The 21,726-nt window shown below is 40.1% G+C and overlaps 1 protein-coding gene across 3 annotated transcripts in view; it reads left to right on the forward strand.

Moving 5' to 3' along the window:
* ADCY8 (adenylate cyclase 8) overlaps positions 1-21,726 on the forward strand; it is a 229,091-nt gene that overhangs the window by 105,645 nt on the left and 101,720 nt on the right. For all 3 annotated transcript variants that reach the window (XM_059901676.1, XM_059901677.1, XM_059901678.1), the window contains exons 6-7: positions 10,518-10,676; positions 15,084-15,354. In XM_059901676.1, the coding sequence (XP_059757659.1) occupies positions 10,518-10,676; positions 15,084-15,354 (430 nt within the window). The remainder of the gene's footprint in view (positions 1-10,517; positions 10,677-15,083; positions 15,355-21,726) is intronic.

Here is a 21,726-nt window from a genome sequence, read left to right on the forward strand (position 1 = left end):
ATCAAGCCTCTTAGTAAATTTATTCCATCAAAAAAAAAATACTTGATTTTAGAAACATGGTATTAGCTAGATGAATGGCAAAAGAAAAGTGATTGAATATAACTTTATTTCTAATAAAGCATTTAATAGCATCTCATGGCTGTCTGTTCATAAAATTTAATTAATTAAAATAGGCTTAGATAATAGTTCCATTACGTAGATTGAAAAGTGGCTCCAGGTGGCTCCTCTTCACACGCCCTGGCTCTATTTTGGAAAGACTTGATAGCTGAGGAGACACTAGAGCGGACGGTGGGCTGTGTTATATGCAGTATCTTTATTAATAATCTCCGAAGGCTCCCTTGATGAATCTTAATGAAAATTACAGAGCCCGGTCTTTTCAGCACAGTTGCTAAAAAGGCATGGAATGACACCAGAATGTCAAGCAGGAACTGGCTTGTCCCTGATGGCTAATTGGAACAAAGGTCTTAATCCTTGTGACGGGGTTGCCCAGCCAAGCAACATGGCAGGACCAGGAATGAAAAGCAGGAGTTATTTTGCTTTCCTCACCGGAGGCAAGAGTGCCCAAGCCCCCTGCATGCCTCGCCGCATCTGTTCCTCCTTCTTTCTCCCTCCTGTAGTTCTTTTTTGTTCTTTGTCTCCCTCTCTCCCTTGCTTCTCTCTCTCTCTCTCTTTCCTCCTCAAACCCCCTTTCTCACCTTGTTCTGAAAAGTCACTGACAACGGCATCCATAAGGCTGCACTTCTCTTTGAAGTGCATCAGAGTTGTCTTCCACATGAACAAGTATTCTTTTTGCAAAATTATTTACAACGGTGAAGACTGGAGCTATCTGGTAACAATAGCTGATAAAGCTAATGTTGATTGAATGCTCACCGTGTGCCAGACACTATACTAAATAACCTTCCTGACTCGCCTCACCTAATCCTGACCACAGCCCTGAGAGGAAAATACTGTTACTTTCCCCAATTTTCAGACGAAGAACTTGAAACTCTGATAGGATAGATAACTTCCGGCCAATGACACGCAGCCTAAGCAGCAGGGCAAAGACCCTGAGACATGCTCATCTGACTCCCTAAATGTCTAAAGGCAGGGAACTGGTTAGGTAAAGTTTTGCATATTACAAAATAGGGAAATGGGTAACCGTTAAGTACCATGATTTACATTAATATTCAATGGCATGAGAATATGCTTGTGAGTTTAAAGAAGTACGCATTGCAGAGTACGAACACACACACACACACACACACACCATTTAGGGCAACCTTAGTTTTTCAAAACTCTACTTTTACAGAGAGAGAAAGACATAGAGCTCAGTGTGGGAAATGGGTGGATGGATTGCTTCTCTCGCTTTTCTCTCATGCAGTCCACACTGCTTCTGAACAGGAATCCTGCTCCAGGTTTTCCCGTTACCTTTCCACCCCCAGAAGCAGGAGGATGGTGCTGAAGGGAGTGCAAGCAGCAGGAAAGTGTCCAAAGAGCTCTCAGCTTGCAGCCCGGCATTGTGAGGGCCGATCAGGACCCATTACTTCCTGACCTTGAGCGAGTGACTTAACCTCTCTCCGCTCCAGCCTCCTTAGCTGTAAAATGGGGGGAAACCATCCTAATGCAATCTCCATAAATACAGGAACTGATTTTCTGATTTGTCTGTTTGGTTCCCTGCTTATATCTGCTGAGGACTTCAAGAGATGCTTGTTGAATAAATGAACAAATGAGATAAATGGACTGTACATGTAGCATAGGGTGAGAATGAAATGAGATCTTTTATGAAGATAAAAGGCCAACACAGAAGAGATAATAGTTACATCTTAACTCTCTTGGAGCCTCAGTTGCCTCATCTGTAAAATGGAAATTTATAATGCTGATAGGTATCTACCTATCAGAACTGTTGTGGACATCAGAATGAAGTACTTTGTGAAACTGCAACCTCCATGCTAGGATAAGACACGGTAGCTTTCCAACTTTTTAGAAGCAGATGGGCCCCATGGTTTGTAAGGCAGGCTGACTCTGAAGTCCAGTAAAGGCTATAGGATAGATCATGGTTGAAGGCAAAGTCGGGCTCCATGGCCACCATGCTGGCAGCTCCCACCCCAACAGTGAGTGACCCCTGAGGTACCCTCAGTGAACTCTGGAATCTACAGAAGGGAGCTTGCTATAAGTCTGCTGACTTTTGGAATTAGCTGGCAGAGACTGTGTCATCCATCTATTGGGCAGAGCCAGATCAAACCCCAGTGGTTCATGTACCCCTAAGCATGGCTCCTTTTTCAAAATAAACCATTCAGGGTAGAAGAAACGGACCACTACATTTAGGCTCACACACCTGGGATGAAATTCCAGCTATTCCACCTCTATGTGTGTGACCTAAAGAAAGGAACTTCTTGGAACTCAGCTTCCTAATTTGTAAAATGGTACTGGTAATGGTACCCAGGGTTATTGTAAAGATAAGACTTGACACTTGCACAGAACACCCTGCACAGTGACCCTAGTTGACCTCCATAACTAACTCCCTTGTTTTTCCATTTTTCCCAGAGTGTCCAAGGGCACTGTTTCATCTAGGGAGCTGAGGACCAATCACTCAGTTCTTACTACACTGTAAATTAGTTCATCCTTTTTGAACCAATATATGTCTAGGAACTGCCCAGTTGGTATATGAAATGGGTTGGTTGAAGCTATTTAGATGTAAATAGAGCAAATGCAGGCACAATTTTAGCAGGAAAGGGTAGTGTGATCAATTCATAATTTTTTTTTGGTCTGGTTCAACCTGTATATAGTTGTATAATTACAAATTGTTAATTTTGTTAATTACTAACAAAAATTAGTAGTAGCCACTATTTTTGAGTGTTCAAACTGCACCAGGTTAAGTGCTTTATATACATGATTTTATAAACTATCCTAACAACTCTGCAAAAACCTAGTTCTCTTTCCCATTGCACCTAAGAAAACTGGGACTCAGAGACTAATGCAACTAGCATGAGGCCCACAGGTAGTAAGTTGAGATACCTAACTTCACATCCAGGCCTGCTTTAATGCAGACTCCATGCCCCTTGGTGGTGTTGAGAGTCACTTGCTTTGAGAAGCCCATATCATTCCCATTTTACAGAGGGGAATTTACTTCCTTTGCTCCAGTTTCCACAGCCAACAAGGGGTAGATGCAGCATTAGAACTCCAGTCTCTGCTCCCAAAGCTGAGGAGTTGGAATTACTTCACCCACAGTACCAATCTGCTACTCTGCTGAAGTTTGTCTCTCTACTCATCCATTTATTTAACGGGTGGAGAAAGTCTAATCTACAGATCAATGATGGCTGTCATTTCTCCAGCACCATCGATGGATTGGTTAATTGGCTTAAAAATGAACCATTTGAAGCATTTCAACTGAAAGAACATTTCTAAGGTTCTTCATTTTTTATCATATACCAAACACTCATCTTTAATAGTTCAATTAAAGGAAATGACATCTTCACTCTTATGCTGGTAAACTGTTGCATTATTGGTACCCAGCTTGATCTAGAGCTACAAAAAATAATAATAACTATTAAGTGGAGTCTTTATTTAAAAGAAATCTTAGCTAGAAGCCCTCCATGAAAACAGATGAGAGCAAAGCTGCTTTAATTGAAAGGGGAAGATGTAGAGGGTCTCCCCACTCCCCAACTGGCAGGGCCAAACACACCTCCGTGGTTCCCCTGGGACTCTTAGAAGCATCTTGGGACAACAAGGGGCTATAGAGCAAGAAAGGTTTTGAGCTTTGTCCATGAATTCAACAAACACTTCTGAGCACTATGTGCTAAGCGCTGTGCTAAGTGTGGGCATGTGGAAATGAAAGATGGTACGCCTGCCCTCCAGAAGCTCAGAGTTTGTGGAGAAAAAGAGCAGGTGCAGATGTTTATAAGGCGAGTGATCTATAGGCATTTTTTTTTTCTTTACTTGCGACTGATGAGGCACAGCAAAACATCGGTGGGGGTCTACTTTGGAAAAATTGAAAAGGACCTGTAACTCAGAGCAGAATTCCCTCCATTTTAGCTTCAAGAATGCTCAAAGGCCCCCTCCCCCCTCAAGAACTGATCTTGAAACACATGGAATGTGTTCGTAGTTCCATGCAACCGCTGGGTGGCCTTTCCAAAGAGGATCGCTGTCTGTAAATTATTCATTACTTCTCCGTAATTTCATTCTTCTCTTTTATTAAGTCAAATCCCAGACACAACAAAAACAGTGCAGTGAAAAAGTTTGTCTTCTTATGATTTTTGTTTTGTAGAAGAAAATAAAAAATCTAAATGTCTTTTCATTAAGATGTTCCAGTGCCTTCCCTGTATAATGTTAATTGCCTAATGTCATTAGCATGGTGTGCTGTTTAATAGACCCTCACAATTAGTTGGCAAAGCACTTTAACATCCATTATCTCCTTTGGGGCTCACAAAGGCTCTGTAAGTGAAACAATCAGCTAGAGCTTTATTCTACAACCATTGAAACTCTGGATAAGATTAAGCTATTTGCCCAGAATCACACACCACATACAATGTCTACGTTGCAAGGAGTATGAGGTTTAAAAAACAGCAGCCCCAGTTTAGTCTTAGAATCATGCTTACCAGCTATGTGGCCACAAGAAAATAGGTTAACTTTCCTGCAGTTCCTTCATATGTGATAAGCAACCAAGTAGTCCTTAGTATGTGCCAGAGACTATTCTCAACTCTCTACATATCTTTATTCACTTAACCCTGACAATGCTATTATCGCTCCCATTTTATAGACAGAAGTTAAGTAACATGCCTAAGGTCATGCAGCTAGTAAGTGGCAGAGCAAGACATAAACTCAGGTAGTCTGGCATTAGAGTCCATATTACACCCTCTACTATAGTGATGCTCATATAATGAGAATGATGTAGATTGGGAATGATGATTGTACCAGTCAGGATGGTCCTGGTTATGCTGACGTAACAAACATCCCCCCAAATCTCATTGGCTTAAAACAGCAAAGATTCAGTTTTCACTCACGTTTCCTGTCCATTATGAGATGGTTGAGGGAATGGCAGGGTACCACTCTACATAATCCTCATTCAGGAACCGTGGTTAAGAAGGCCTCATCACCAAGTGTCCTCGACTGAGGCTGGACACAGAAAAAAAAGAAAAAGGAGTGTGGTTGATCAGGCTTTTAAAACTTCTGCCCAGAAATGATCCATATCACTTCTCACATTTTATTGGCTAAAAATAACATGAAATATATAGGAAAGTATAATCCTAATATGTGTTTGGATATTGCGGTACAAGACATGGTGAACAGCACAGATGACCTGCCTCGTAGAAACTCAATGAGAAGGCATCAGAAACTAAAATGCTCTTCTCAAGTGCTTGATGCTATTTCTCCTCTTGCTTTATTGAATTTTTCAAATGGCCTCTACTGTTTTTATCATCAGTGGATGAAGGGTTTGTGTATAAAAACTGTATACACATACAGGGTTTTTTGTTTACTTCTTCCTCCTTCTCCTCCTCCTTTTTTAAAAAAATTCTTATTTTATACTGGATTATAATTGATTTACAATGTTGTGTTAGTTTCAGGTGTACAGCAAAGTGATTCAGTTATACATATACATGTATCTATTCTTTTTCAGATTCTTTTCCCATATAGGTTATTACAGAATATTAAGTAGAAGTCCCTGTGCTATACAGTAGGTCCTTGTCGGTTATCTATTTTAAATATAGTAGTGTGTATATGTCAATCCCAAACTCCCATACAGTTTTTAACTTAAAAGTTAAAGTTAAAACAATGGCCCAGAAACTAGAATCCTCACCAGGGACAAGAACTGTCTCACCCTTTAGCTACAAGCATTCTTTCTAATGTCCGTGGCTGCCTTCCTAATATCTAATTTATTTCAATATTTCTATATTCACAACCCACTAACACTTTATTGTTTAAATAAATGTATTATCTTAAAACTTGTTAAGAACAGGGAATACAAAGATACAATTTGTACATGGAATCATTCATTTATTTTTTTAAAAAAAAGCCCAACTATATGTGAGGCGTTCTCTAGGCTGTAAGAGATACAAGGATAACTCAGACAGGAATATTGCCTTCCAGGGGTTTATACTCTTTATCAAAATGCTTAGAGATGTGGAAACATGAATAGTGACTCCTCATCCACTCACCCATCCATTCTTCCATTCAATAAACATTGATTGAGTGTCGCCATGTTCCAAACATGGTACCATGTTAGGAGGGATGGATGGCACTGAGCCATGCAAAGTCTGTACCGTAAATTAGTTTAGAATCTAGTAGAGGAGACAGATGATTACAATGCAGTATCCCACTTATTGTTCACGTGGGATGCAATAGGAACACTGGGAAAGGCACATAATCCAGATTTCAACTGAAGGAGGGAATGAACATTCCAGACTGAGGGAGCATCCTGGGCCCAGGGTTCAGGCAGTGACTTGTAGTTTGGATGGCTGGAGTCCAGTGTGTGCATGAGGAATGAGGTTAATAAGGAAGACACAGGACAGGTCATGAAGGATTTTATGTGCCAGGCTAGGAATTTTCCATTTTATCTTTTTTTTTTTTTTAAACATCTTTGTTAGAGTATAATTGCTTTACAATGGTGTGTAAGTTTCTGCTTTATAACAAAGTGAATCAGTTATACATATACATATGTCCCCATATCTCTTCCCTTTTGCATCTCCCTCCCTCCCACCCTCCCTATCCCACCCCTCTAGGTGGTCACAAAGCACCGAGCTGATCTCTCTATGCTATGCGGCTGCTTCCCGCTAGCTATCTGTTTTACGTTTGGTAGTGTATATATGTCCATGCCACTCTCTCACTTTGTCCCAGCTTACCCTTCCCCCTCCCTGTATCCTCAAGTCCATTCACTAGTAGGTCTGCATCTTTATTCCCATCTTGCCCCTAGGTTCTTCTGACCATTTTCTTTTTTTTTAGATTCCATATATATGTGTTAGCATGCGGTATTTGTTTTTCTCTTTCTGACTTACTTCAGTCTGTATGACAGTCCCTAGGTCCATCCACCTCACTACAAATAACTCAGTTTTGTTCCTTTTTATGGCTGAGTAATATTCCATTGTATATATGTGCCACATCTTCTTTATCCATTCATCTGTTGATGGACACTTAGGTTGCTTCCATGTCCTGGCTATTGTACATAGAGCTGCAATGAACATTTTGGTACATGACTCTTTTTGATTTATGGTTTTCTCAGGGTATATGCCCAGTAGTGGGATTGCTGGGTCGTATGGTAGTTCTATTTTTAGTTTTGTAAGGAACCTCCATACTGTTCTCCATTGTGGCTGTATTTACATTCCCACCAACAGTGAAAGAGGGTTCCCTTTTCTCCACAGCCTCTCCAGCACTTACTGTTTGTAGATTTTTTGATGATGGTCATTCTGACTGGTGTGAGATGATATCTCATTGTAGTTTTGATTTGCATTTCTCTAATGACTAATGATGTTGAGCATTCTTTCATGTGTTTGTTGGCAATCTGTATATCTTCTTTGGAGAAATGTCTATTTAGGTCTTCTGTCCATTTTTGGATTGGGTTGTTTGTTTTTTTGATATTGAGCTGCATGAGTTGCTTGTATGTTTTGGAGATTAATCCTTGGTCAGTTGCTTCATTTGCAACTATTTTCTCCCATTCTGAGGGTTTTCCATTTTATCTTACAGGTCAGTGGTTTCTGAGTATTTTGATCCCCCATCTTTATCAAAAATGCTTATAATGACTTATAAACTGTATTATTATCTATTCTATCATTATATTCGCACATTTAAAACATATACTGTAAAACATACATGAAATATGGATTGTTAAGGATAATGATGAAATAAATATACTTTTAAATATTTTAAATTTAATTATAGTGCAGAAATCTTTCTGCTCTCACCATTTTTTAGTGAGAGCAGTGGGTTTCACCATAACTGATTTTATTTTAATCTTAATAGTTTATGATGCAGAAATGCAAAGGTGAGGTTTCAAATTCAATTTATTTCTGTATCTGGCTCTAATGACCATCAGATTTATGGTCATTTATGCCGAAGTTTTATACATCTTGTCGTACATTTTCTTCTTCTCTGATGTCTGTGCGTTGTTCATACAAGCTCATTAGAGGGCAGTAGATTTTTTATATTTTTTAACAAATGGGTTCAAACTCCACCAAAACTCTTCATTTGGAAAATTTTAAAATAGATTACTGCAAGGGAGCAACATTTGCCACCCCAAAATGTGTCTCTTTGGCATGAGGATTATTTTAGGCTGGTGGTTTTTAAGAAACAAAAGGCTCAGGAAGAACGTTTACCTGCTCCCCCTTAACTGCCTAAAAGAATTTAGATTGGCTCTATCCCAGGAAGAGAGCTATCCTCAGAGCCACAACAAGGAATATGAGCTAAACTTAGCAAGGGGGGGGAACTTAGCAAGGAGGCCTGTTTGATCAAACCCCTCTCTGTATCCCGTTGTCTCTGCAAAGCATGGCAAACATTTGTTTACCAAACTTTTCTTTCCCATCTTCCTGTAAATTGCTTTCCTCCCCTTTGAAGTCCCAAACCCTTGTCCCCTTCTCCTTCTCTCAGCATAGAAGCCTCCATTCCCTGACTTGTCCTGGGGTCTCATTTTTCTTAGGAGGTCCTGTATGCATGTAATTAAATTCAATTTTCTCCTGTTAATCTGTCTCATGTCAATTTAATTCTTAGACCAGTCAGAGGAAAATTGTTTTCCTCCCTGACATTAGTCAATATGCACCTCTGAGAATTTTGATAGTTGACATAACTTAAGTTTGACAACCAAGTTCCCGAAGAGGTAGAGACATTTCCAAACTTCCATTTTCAAAATTCTCTCTTCAGACCATGAATTTCTTATGAAAAGCAGTTACTTTCTCACTCCTTCTTAAACCATCCTCTTCAGTTTGGATAAACAAATTATGCAAGTTTGGTTTCTTCCAAATATTTGGATATTAATAGCAACCTATTATCACAGAAAAGTTAGAGAGTTTGGAACACTTGCTTTCATGTCAAAGAAAAAGGGATAAATCATCTTTATTTTTTTATATTAATTTAATTTTTATTGAGGTATAGTTGATTTACAGTATTATATTTCAGGTGTACAGCATAGTTATTCAGTATTTTCGCAGATTATACTCCATTAAAAGTTATTACAAGATAATGGCGATGGGACTTCCCTGGCGGCACAGTGGTTAAGACTCCGCACTCCCAATGCAGGGGGCCGGGGTTCGATCCCTGGTCAGGGAACTAGTTCTCACACGCATGCCGCAACTAAGAGTTCACATGCCACAACTAAGGAGTCCATGTGCCTCAACTAAGGAGCCGGTGAGCCGCAACTAAGGAGCCCGCCTGCTGCAACTAAGACCCAGCACAACCAAATAAATAAATAAATAAATATAATGGCTGTAATTCCCTGTGCTATACAACATATCCTTGTTGCTTATCTATTTTGTACATAGTAGTTAAATTAAAAAGCTATGTTGATCATATAAACTGCCTTAAAGATAAATCATCTTTAAATTTGACAACTCCTTTAACTATTTTGAAGTAAAATAACCACTGGGTTGATATGTGGCAATGAAGATTTTTCTAGTTCTTCTATTTCAAAGTGTTATAGTCTACCATTTGAATTTCTTTCTACCTGAACGACATCCTTTAACTCTTAAACTAAAATTGTTTGAAATATTTTGAAAATGAAGAAGGAATGCGTGTGCCCAGAGGAAACTCCTGATGGTAGAAATCCTCCTCTTTTCTCAAGATGCCTCCCCCATGCTTACAGTCAGAGGTCAGTCTGACACAGACCCTGTAAGGTGGCTAAAGTCAACCCATATATCAATTTTTGGTAAAGATAAAACACGAAAGCTATGGATGGAAGTTGTATCATTGTCTTCCTGCTTCCCAACCGCTGACTCAGCTCAGCCCTGGGATGTGAGCACACTACTCCAGAGACCACTGCTCTAAGGAGTCAGGAGGTCAAGAAAGAGTTTTAGACAAGGCAGTGATGGAGTGACAAGGTCACTTTTGTGTTTGTGATAGCCATGTAGAACATGGTAGAACATGAGCTGGAAGGTGGTCAGGCTGAGTCAGGGACCCCAGACTGAAGCCTGATGGTGGCCTGAAGTAGAGTGTTGGTATGAGGAATGGAGAGACGGAAATGGAATAAAAATTAAAATATTTAGGTTGGAAATGGAGTGTGCAATGAAGTGCAGAATCTATAATCTATCCCAGGTTTGTACAGTAGTGAGTAGAGAGAGAGATTGATGCCATTCCCTGAGACAGAAGTTATATAGGATGAGCAGGTTTGGGGAGAAGGGTGATAAGGGCCCTTAAACGTTCAGACAAAAGACTAGTAGAGTTTGGAGGAGGACGGGTATCTTTCTGTTATCAGGAAATCCAAGAAGGCTTCATGGAAGAGGTGGCATATGAATGGACAGGAGTTGAACTTGTGGAGTAGGCAAGACCCAGGCTGCCACCCATGCCAAAGGTGCCTACACTGGCCTTTTTACATGTGTCTCTGCATTCACCTATGTCAACAGGTATGTGCGGTCAAGGACGAAGCATGATGTTGACATGCGGATTGGAATCCACTCGGGCTCAGTGCTATGTGGCGTGTTGGGTCTACGGAAGTGGCAGTTTGATGTCTGGTCTTGGGATGTGGATATTGCAAACAAACTGGAATCTGGAGGAATCCCTGGGTAAGCCAAAGCAAAACCCTCTTCTTGCTTAACACTTATCATTTGCTCACTTTCTGACAGTGGGTTTCCCATGTGCAGAATTCAGAAGTATATGTCCAAGAAGCAATTATTTTGGAGGTGACAGAACATTAAAACATCATGCAAATATTGGCCCCAAAACTTTAGTGACATTTGTCGTAGGCAGTGAGGACGGTGAGATGACACTCTTGGCATTCAGGACCTAGCCCTGCAAAGCATTGGTTTTCAGATTTGATTTAACATTGGAACCAGAAGAGGAGCATTTTAAAAATCCTGGTGTTCCAGACCGCAGACCAGTTCATGTAAAGCAAAATCTGTGCAGAATCTATTTTAAGTTCTTAAAGCAATTCTCATGGGCAGCCAGGGTTAAGACTTACAGACCTGCTATATGACCTTAGCCTTCCTTTGAAAACTCAGACATATCTCTGAACTTTCCATGATTTGAAATTGTTTGGTTTTTTATTTTTCTGCTTTTTTAATGTCTGTTATTTCCCCTTCCTATCAATCACTATTTGTAGGGAAAAACTCAGCTTACTTTTCCTTTCAATGAGCGAGATAGCCCCCAATTCTAAACACGTCTTGAGTAGTGCTAAATACCATGAATACATCATATCATTTGATCTCACAACACCCCACGTAGTAAATCGTGGCTTCCTTGTTTTAATGGGGAGACTGAGGCTCAAAGAAATTAAATCTGTCACATAAACGCAGCTATTAAGTGCCTCACTACCCATCACTGTCTTCCATTGTTAATTTATCAGTCCAGTTTGTTCAAGATTGTCCTTTTATTATGACTCTCCAGTGCCTCTGTGTCCCCAGTGCCTAGCGTGATGTATAGAACCTAGGAAGAAGGAAAGGAGGCATCCAGTGCCACGGCATAACGATTGATAGTCTGTAACCCGCAGTCATGGAGAATCCATACGTGGTTTGTTAAACCATCAATAGCTACGCCCTACCCTCAGAGTTTCTGATCGCTGTGTCTGGGATGGGAACCGAGAATATGCCTCCCTGACAAGTTCCCAGGTGATGCAGACGCTGCTGGCCTTGGTACCTCATTTTGAGGACCACTGTTCTCAACCCTTAGTGAGATGAAACAATGTCTATAAAGTCCTTCGCTCAGGAAATAGCTGTGGTTGTAGTAATGACCCTATGATGTAGCTGTAGGGTCTTGGAAAGACTCTGAAAGTGAATGTTTTTGTCTCAATCCAGCACTGCCACCTACCACTGATGGGACTTTGGTCTAGTTACTTACTCACTGCCTCTGAGCCAGTTTCACTGTCAGAAAAGTGAGGGGGAAAAAAACGCTTTATCACCTATAGTTGTTGGAAGGATGGAAATTATATGAGATGATCCATGGAACGAAGCACATAGAATACATTTGGCTACAAAGTAACATTTAGACAAAACAAGTGTTGCCCAACTGTTAGATCTGATTTACTATCATGACTATTATTAGTATATCCTGGCATTTAAAAGTATCAGAAAGTGTCAGATTTACCTGACATTCAATATATGAGAATATTGTCTGAGAACTGACTCATTTCCTTAGAGGGAAATGTAATCCCCAGACTCTCAGCTGCAAATGCATTACTCCAAAGCTCAAGGTAGGAGCAAAGATGAAAATGAACACCTAAAATCCAGTTTCTATCAAAGCATTTAAATATTGATTAGAACTTCAGCAGTAGGGTCAGGAATAAGTAACGGCAAGGATGTCTTTCACTATGGAAAACATAATATTGATTTAGGATATGCAAATATTAGTCCCCCGAGCGTTGACAGCAGAATAATAAAATGTAGAATCTAGAGAAAATACCAAATGGGGTGGTATTTAACTTGATTATTTTAAAAGAAAATCAGCCATTAGACTTTACGAAACACGTCCAGGAGTTTCATTTTGCCTGGGAGAAAAAGACAGCTTTCAAGCACCCAGCTCTGAGCTTAATCTGAGAAAGACTGGGACATCTATTTGTTTCATGGAAGGTCAAACATCTTTTCTATTCTCCTAGGTCAACACTACGGAGTTCCTACGTATTAACAAAATTTATCATGAGAATATCCTGTAATTAGCACTTTTCTCAAGAGAGCTCAAAACATCTTTCACATGCTTTTATTTTTGATACAGGCGTACCTTAGAGATATTGCAGATTGGGTTCCAGACCACCACAATAGAGCAAATATTGCAGTAAAGCGAGTCACACGAATTTTTGGGTTCCCAGTATATATAAGTTATGTTAACATTATACCATAGTCTATTACGTGTGCAGTAACATTATGTCTAAAGAAACCAATGTACATACCTCAATTAAAAAATACTTTATTGTTAAAAAATGCCAACCATCATCTGAGCCTTCAGCGAGTTGTAATCTTTTTGCAACAGTAACATCAAAAATCACTGATCACAGATCACCATAGCAAATATAATGAAAAAGTCTGAAATATTTTGAAAATTACCAAAATGTGACACAGGGACATGAAGTGAACAAACGCTCTTGGAAAGACAGACTTGCTCAGCTCAGGGTTGCCACAAACCTTCAATTTGGAAAAAATGAAGTATCTGTGCAGTACTAAAAAGGGAAGCACAATAAAACGAGGTATGCCTGTATCTTACCTCACGTTTGAAATCAATGTCTATATACAAGGATACTTATTCGGAAAACATGCAGAATGTGCCTTAAATGAGCAGAAATGCATTGTTTGTAGTTTCTGTTTCTTTACATGTCCTTTGCAGTGGATTATTCTCTCTGTAAGCAAGAACTTAGCAGGATGGGTAAGGGGGGTAACGAGGGGAAGTAGAGGCAGCACTGAAGAAAATGCATTTGGAAACATCACCTTAAAAAAAATTGTTTCCTTGGATATATTGTTTCTAGAATCCAGAAGCCAAGCAAAGTCTTAAGTATCTACCTTATTCATTCATTCATTCATTTAAAAGAGCACTGAAGTCAGCCTAGGGAAATGAATTTGTGCTGAATCAGGGAGTAGGAAATTGTTGTGTGGAAAACATGGCGTGAGCATTCTAGGCAGGAAGAATGGCTTGTTCTGAGTTTAGTAGGTGTGAAGTAGCACCTTGAATTTGACGACATGCCAATTACTTGATTCGCTGGAGAGAGTGTCAGAAAATGAGCCTTGAAGTCGCAGGGCCCAGAGAGTGGAGGTCTTAGAGACCTTGTTCAGAATTTAGAGTGTACCCTATAAGCCTTGAGGAGGTATGGAATAAACAACAGAAATAAGATAATGGCTTTTGTGAAAATAATCCTAATAATTTAAGGGTTTGTTCTTATAGCATGTGCAGTGTACCGTGCACTGTTTTAACTACTTTACACGAATCAACTCTTAAAATACTCACGAAGACCCTAAAAAATGGGTACTATTATTTTTCCCATTGTTATGGGTGAGATGACAGACTCATAGAAAGCTTAAATAACTTGCACAAGATCTCTCAGCTAGCAAGTGGCAGAGCTAGGGTTTCAATCCAGGGAATCTGGCCAAAGCATCCATGCTTGTAAACACCAAGCTAGTCTACCCAGACCACAGTGCAGCACGATAAGTAGTCTGATTGAGTTAGGCAGTTATGAGAACAGAAGAACTCTTGCCCAGAAGGATTTACCATGTGACATTCCCACAATTCATGTCTGATCTTTAAGGCTCTTGATGTCATCTGTTGTTTTGCTAAAGAAGAAATGTGAATCTTGAACTATGATGGCTGATATGAGTCTCTTACCTTGTGAGTGAGCTAGCCAGCTGCCAGCCTGCACGTATCCACAGCTGTGTTCTCTTCTGCTTTCCATATACACATTACAGGGGAAATTGCATCTTACAGTGGTTTTCCTAAAGGACCCTCCATGTAGCCCTGTGGACTTGTAAGACCTGCCTTTGTTCTTAAGAAGATTATAGACAAGTTGAAGAAATAAGGCACAAATATGTGAAAATTGAAAAGATAGGAAAAGTTCCAAAACACTAAGCACTACATTTGCATGGTGATAGGACAAGAATTGCCGTTGAGTTCAGAAACATTTATGGAACTTGTTTTTCCAAAATAATCAACAGGACTGAAAAAATCACTGATTCTTAAAAGTTGCTGGGATCAGGCTGACAGTCAGAAGAAAAGCCAAAGGAAGTGCTTAAATGTGGCTCAATGGGGCTGCGATTTATCAGAGGCTACAGCGACCTTAGGGGTGAGGTTGGTGATAGATACCTGCTCATTGATTTATGCTTATACTTTTGTTTTCTTTCATTCTTTCTACTTTTTCAGGGGAATAGATACTGTCCTTGAGGACACGTCCTCACAGCACCCATGCACAGTCCTGATGTTGGGTTTGCACAGGACCGAAAACAGAGATGGCCTTTGCAAGCCACGTCAGGTGTATAACAACCTATGCTTTGTCCACACAGGAGGATTCACATTTCCAAAGCCACGCTGGACTGCCTCAATGGTGACTATAATGTGGAAGAGGGTCATGGTAAAGAGAGGAACGAATTCTTGAGGAAGCATAACATAGAGACCTATTTAATTAAGCAGCCTGAGGAGAGTCTGCTGTCTTTGCCTGAAGACATCGTCAAGGAATCTGTGAGCTCCTCAGACAGGAGAAACAGTGGGGCGACATTCACAGAAGGATCCTGGAGCCCCGAACTGCCCTTTGATAACATAGTGGGGAAACAGAACGTAAGTCCTGGCTTCCTTCTTCTGGTTTGCTGTGAATGCATGTGCACCTCCAACCCAGTTGCCTCAGAGAAGACCAATTCATCTTTAACCCTTTCTTTGCTGAGTGCCTTAATCGTGATTAATCAAATGTATCACCTCAGGACAGAGTTAACCTATGTATGCCATTTCAGGAAATGCCAGAAATACCAGAGGGTTCCCACCACCCTCTCCTTTTTTGTTTTTTTTGTTTTTGACCTAGCTAAAAATAAATGTCATGTGAAACTGAATTATAATTTTACCAAAATTAATTACTCATGTTTGAAAAGATAAACCTCATGTTATTAAACTAACAACAAAGGGGAAAGGTCAAGTCCATGCGAATGCAATTTTTTTAGGTAGTTGGCCGGCTAGGAGTACCGAGGTGCCCTCTGAAATTTAAAATCAGGAGGGCATTGTTGATTTGGAAATATAAAAACTGCAAGCGAGGTAAGGATGAGGGCATTCAAGAATAGTAAGCAATTTCAAAGCCACCCACATAATGCTATGCTTATGTAGTGTGAATTTGCATCTTCCATGAGGGATAAAGCAACAAAGTCAGTACATCAGGTGTAAGTTATCAATCATCAAATTATTTTTAAAAGTATATCTTCAAATACCAGAATCACACTAAACCCAATGAGCTGCTCTGACACTGAGAGGCACCAGAGAACTGAAGTTGATCAAGGGAGAACCAAAGTGGATTCAGAGATGCTCCCCTCTCCAGAATGCTTGTTCAGAGCATGGGCAAAATCACCTGCTCTAATAGGTTTTCCCTTCCCTTCCCTTAGGCCAGGCACGTATAGTTGAACTCATGTAAGTTGTGTGACTTCATTGTACTTTTTTAAAGAAACTAACCCCAAAAAAGCCACTATATAAGACTTGTAAACAGCTTCTGACATTCTCCGGAGCCAAGGAAAAGCTGAGAGTACTATGAAATAAATAGACCAAATTGATAGTGTCTGGAGCTTTATGAAGACATATATGTGTTCATTGTTCTAATCCACAGACCTGAACATTTCTCATTAACTTGTCATTAAGAAAAATCTGTCTGCTTAAAGACATTTAAAATGGAAAAGGTTAAAATGCTGAAAGTCTTGCCTCTTTATTCGGCATTTGAAAGATTGATGGGGCGCTCTGAGGCCAGGTTAACCTCGGTTTCCTTCCAGCTCTGTGTGAAGGAGCTAAGGATCAGTGTATGGACCCCATTCACTGCACAAAGATGTAGGTTCAACCCTTGAACCCAGCCCGCATGCCTTACAAGAGCCTACCCCTAGGTCTTTAATATTCTTTTGTGAGCGTTTACTTTCCCCCCAAATTATTATGCCTACACAAGTCATCACTGATTTCATCGCCTACCTCTTTCCATCCCTGAATTGGTATGCATGGTACAATTTGCTATTATAGAATATTACAGTCTTAAATACTTCCTGGAGTTGGTGCATGCCCAGCTGAAAGTACCCTCTGTTTCCTCTGCCTATTGTTAGCTTGAGCCTGAATGCTGCTTATTTTTAAAAGATGCATGCCTCACCCTGAACACTTCAAGAATTCTGCATAAAGTTTTCTCTCTTGTTTTTTTGTTTTTCTTTTTCTTTTTGGTCTTTCCTTTTGAAAAACTCTGTCCGTTTAAGCTGATTGTGGAAATGGAGATAATTCCTAATTGTTCTAATCTCAGTGTGTACCTATCCTAGCTACTAAGAATTGAGAACCCAGAAGAGAGGTAGAGATGCTTGGTTTTAATTTATGATTGATTGATCTGGTAGAATTATATAGGAATACTGGAAATATTTATCTGATTTCCTAAAGATATTTACTGATGTCATCAAATAGTTTTTATAAAAGATGTCATTATTAGTCAAAGATTATTATTCTTGGTGTTTAACCATACCATATATTTCTTATAATGCCTGGGTTTGCCTGTATTTACCATCTTCAACATGAATAATCTCAATTTTTTTGATGTCTTCAGACTTAAGAGCCAATGAATGTATGCTGATATTCATAAATAACCAAGTGGCACTAACAACATTTTGGAAATGATTGAGTCAATTAAAATGGTCACAAGCGTCAGAGTTGCACTTATGCTTAGCTCTGGAAGTCAGTGAGCCATATGTGCAATTCAGAGACATAATGTGTGCCTGGAAGAGATCAAAACTGGTCTGGCTGAGCCTGTGCTCTGCCAAGACACCCAGTCAATACCACAGAAAGCCCAGACCATCTGAGTGTTTGCATAACACAGATAAAACATACTAATGCTTCATTGGGGATTTGCTAGCTAAATTGGCCAGATGTTTTAGTTTCTATTGATTCACAAAGTATGCTTTGAAATATTTTTAATGACATTGGTATGTCATGCCATAATCTGTGCTATATAGACAGCAGATGTTCGGATAGTTGCATTCTCGTGTATTCATTCATTCAATAAAGATTAATTGAGCATCTGTTACATGCCAACTACTGCTAGTAATAAAAGAGAAGGAGGGACAGAGGAAAGAAACACTTTAAAGTCAGCCGGTAGTGTATATGCTTCATGAAGACAGGAATTGTATCTGTTTCCCTTATCACTATTTAGTCCATAATTAGAACAATACCTGGTAAGTAACAGGACTTGCTTGCAGTTTGCTGAATGAATTAATTAAATGATAGATGTGGGTGGTACAGGAGAAGACCCAGTCAAGTTTGACTTCCAGGTTTTTTGCTTGGATGTGACTGGTTAGATGGTAGAACTGCCCACTGAAATATAAAATAGTGGAATGGAAGGAGATTGGGTGAGAAACACTAAGAATTTACTTTAGGACGTGTTAAACTTGAAATGCCTAGGAGAGGTCCAGGGAGAGATATCCAAAAGGCTATTGAACACACACTTCTGAAGCTCAGGCATGAGAAAACTATGCAAGGGATGTGAGTCTGGCAGCATTGGAGTGCTAGATGAAGCCAGGAGAATGAAAGAGATAACTGCAAGGAATATGTAAAATAAAACACTAAGAAGGTACAAGACAGACCTATAGGAACACCAGATGGGGGTGAAAGAGAGTCAGGATCCCACGACAGAGTCAGATAGGAAGCAAAGGGACCAGAAGAGGATTAGGCCGTGTGGCATCACGGGAGCCCACAGAGCAGAGCATTTTGAGAAGAGCAGGGTGATCGACACTGCCAAATGTAGCCAAGAGGCGCGCAGTAAGATGAAGACTGGAAACTGCCGGTGGGAAGTGGATGGGAAAACATCATTGGCAAGAGACAGATTTGACGCAGTGGTGAAGTCAGAAGCCAAACTGTCCCAGCTGATAAGCGAGAGCTCTGGATTTCCAGGAACCCCAACTCTATCCCAGTCCCCTCTCTGCTGCCCATTTCAGGAGTCCGTCAGTGGTTTGCAGGAGCAAGAGAAGTCACTTAGCATTATTTCTGGCCCCTATGTGAGTCTCGTTCCAGTCCCTGTCTATGCCCAAAGATAATCCCTTGTTTTTGATGTTGTGCATCTTCCCAGCCCTTATAATCTGTGTCCAGTTAAGCTAAAATTGTTGATTCAACCCACTCTTGGACACCCTGAGCACTTAGGTTTCGCATCCCTGACTCCTGACATGGGCCAGTGTTCTGCCCACTGGTTTGGTATCCTGGATCCCTGAATCCTGGCTCTGATACCCGTGAGCCTTCCTATGCTCCGAGCCTCTGAGTGGGATGAAATTAAGAAAACTAGAAAGCAAGAGGCTTATGATCACAGGTGGACTATTGAAATGTAAGGTTACAAAAGGAGGAGTAGGTAGTTGAAGTACACCAAAAGTGAACATTTTTGACATGGGGGAGGATGTCCAAGGCTAAGTTGTTGGAATGAGTCATCAAAATGGTCATTGAATCTCTCAGAATAAAGACAGAATTTGAGATGAAAATGAAGACTTAAGAAAAGGATCCTCAGATGAAAGATTGTATTTTCCCCTTCTGGTTGCGTGCTACAACTAAAATCTATTTGTAGGCTTGAGCTCTGGTTCATTCAATTATTTAACAGGTGTTAGTATTCTAGATGCTGAGGATCGAGTAATGAGAGGACAGACTTGGTCCCTGTCCTCCACGAGTTACATTTTAAGGGAGTGGAGAATGCAGACAATTAACCAAAACACAAAAGTTCTGAGAAGGAAATATAGATGAATATATGACTAGGGGGCAGATAGAATTACTGCAGATAGGGTCATCAAGAGACCTCTGAAAATGTGACTTGAGTGCCAAAAGGACCCTGCATTTGAATAATCAGGAAAAGAGCATTATAGATAGAGGAAACGGCTAGTGCAAAGGCCCTGGGGTGGGAAACATTTGGTATGTTAGAGCAAAAAGGCCCAAGTGGCTAGAGCATAGTGAGTAGGGAAAGAAGGAATACAAGATGAAGTTAAAGGAGACAGACATTGATCTTGAAAACCTAGTCGACTTTGGATTTTATTCTAAGGGAAGTGATAGAAATATTTTAAGCTGGCCAGTGACATGATCGGATTTAGATGTTTAAAAGATCACTTTAGCTGCCTGTGGAGAATGGATTGTAGGGACCAAGAATGGACTCCTTAGACAAACAGCATCTTTACTTATGATTTACAAGAGGATACCAAAGGGTGAAGCTTTTATGTCGCTATAAAGGCTATTGTGTAAGGATATGAATCATTTTAACTTGATTTTTATGGCAAGTGATAATGCCAAGAGAGGTGGAGCCACTCTTTTAGAAGCAAACCCTCTTTTAGAGCCTGGGTGCTGTCCCTCATATATTGAGAAATCATCACCATCGTCCCATCCATCCCTTTCACATTGATCACGGCATCAGAACCCAGGCATTTTTCTATTACTCCTCCAGACCTTTTAAAAGAATCACCTGGGGAAAAGTACACATTTGGTACTTCCGTTTTCTATATTAGTTGTTTCTGCAGAGTAGACTGACTTTGGTCATTATGGTTATCATGAAGTTCATATGTGCACCGTGAAGATTGAAAACACAAAAGAAATTTCTGTACAGGCAAACCTCAGAGATATTGCAGGTCTGGTTCCAGACCACCACCATAAAGCAAATATCACAATAAAGCAAGTCACACCGATTTTTGGGTTTCCCAGTGCATATAAGTTATATTAACACTACACTGTAGTCTATTAAGTGTGCAATAGCATTATATCTAAGAAAACAATGTACACAAGTGTAATTAAAAAACACTTTATTGCTAAAAAATGCTAACCATCATCTGAGCTTTCAGCAAGTCGTAATAGTAACATCACAGATCACTGACCACAGATCACATAACAAATATAACTATTATGAAAAAGTTTGAAATATTGTGAGAATTACCAAAATCTGACACAGACATACCAAGTAAGCAAATACTGCTTTTAAAAATGGCACCAATAGACTTGCTTGATGCAGGGTTGCCACAAACCTTCAATTTGTAAAGCTCGCAGTATCTGCAAAGCGCAATAAAGTGAAGCGTGATAAAACAAGGTATGCCTGGTTTCTGCACAACAAGACAGAAAGCAAATATGTTTCATTGCCAGGAATATAGATAAATATCCACAGCATCATTAACGCTAATAGAAGTAGAGAGCTTGGGGCAGGTACCATGTTGGGAGCATTGCTCATATTCTTTGCATTTCATTCTCACATCAACCTTACTGGGTAAGCGTGACATGCCTGTTTTACAAGTGACAAAATTGTGATTTGAGAGATCAGTTAATTCCCTGAAGGATATACAGTGAATGAACAACAGAACTGGAATTAGAACCCAGTTATGTCTGACTCCAAAAAACCACATACTCCCCATCAGGCTGCATTGCCTCCCCTTTTGGTCCTGAAGATATATGCTGGGTTTCTACCTACTACCTTGTTTCCCGGTCAGTTAGTATTAAAAGGTTGTGTGCGTGTGTGTGCATGTGTGTATTCACCCTCTGAAGCTAGGTCACTCTCTCAACAGGGATATTTAGAAATTTTCTGTGAAAGCTCCAGGAAAGGACCAGCTTCTCCTCCAGGTAGCGTTAGCATACCCCAAACATCTCATACCCTGAGTGTCCTGATGTGATCATTGTTTGCATGGAAAGGGCTAAGCAGGGCAGTCGCTCATGTCTACCTAGGAATAAAACAATCATTTGATTTAGTCACACTTAAGACTGGAGAATGTTGACACCAGAAGAAAAGGAAATGTGTAGGGAGTGGGGCTGGCCATGGTGGAAAGCAGGATGTAAGAACATATTTATGTTACTATGCTTTTATCAGTCCCAGCTGGGACTTTTCTTAGATCCTGTTTTCTGTATCCACTGGAAGAAAAAATTCTCTTCTGATTGCCTTGCTGATCAAAACCATGTTGACCTGATGCTGAGAGCCGTTTCCTCAGAGTAAAGCAT

Source organism: Balaenoptera ricei, chromosome 17, assembly GCF_028023285.1.
Source record: "Balaenoptera ricei isolate mBalRic1 chromosome 17, mBalRic1.hap2, whole genome shotgun sequence".
NCBI lineage: Eukaryota > Metazoa > Chordata > Mammalia > Artiodactyla > Balaenopteridae > Balaenoptera > Balaenoptera ricei.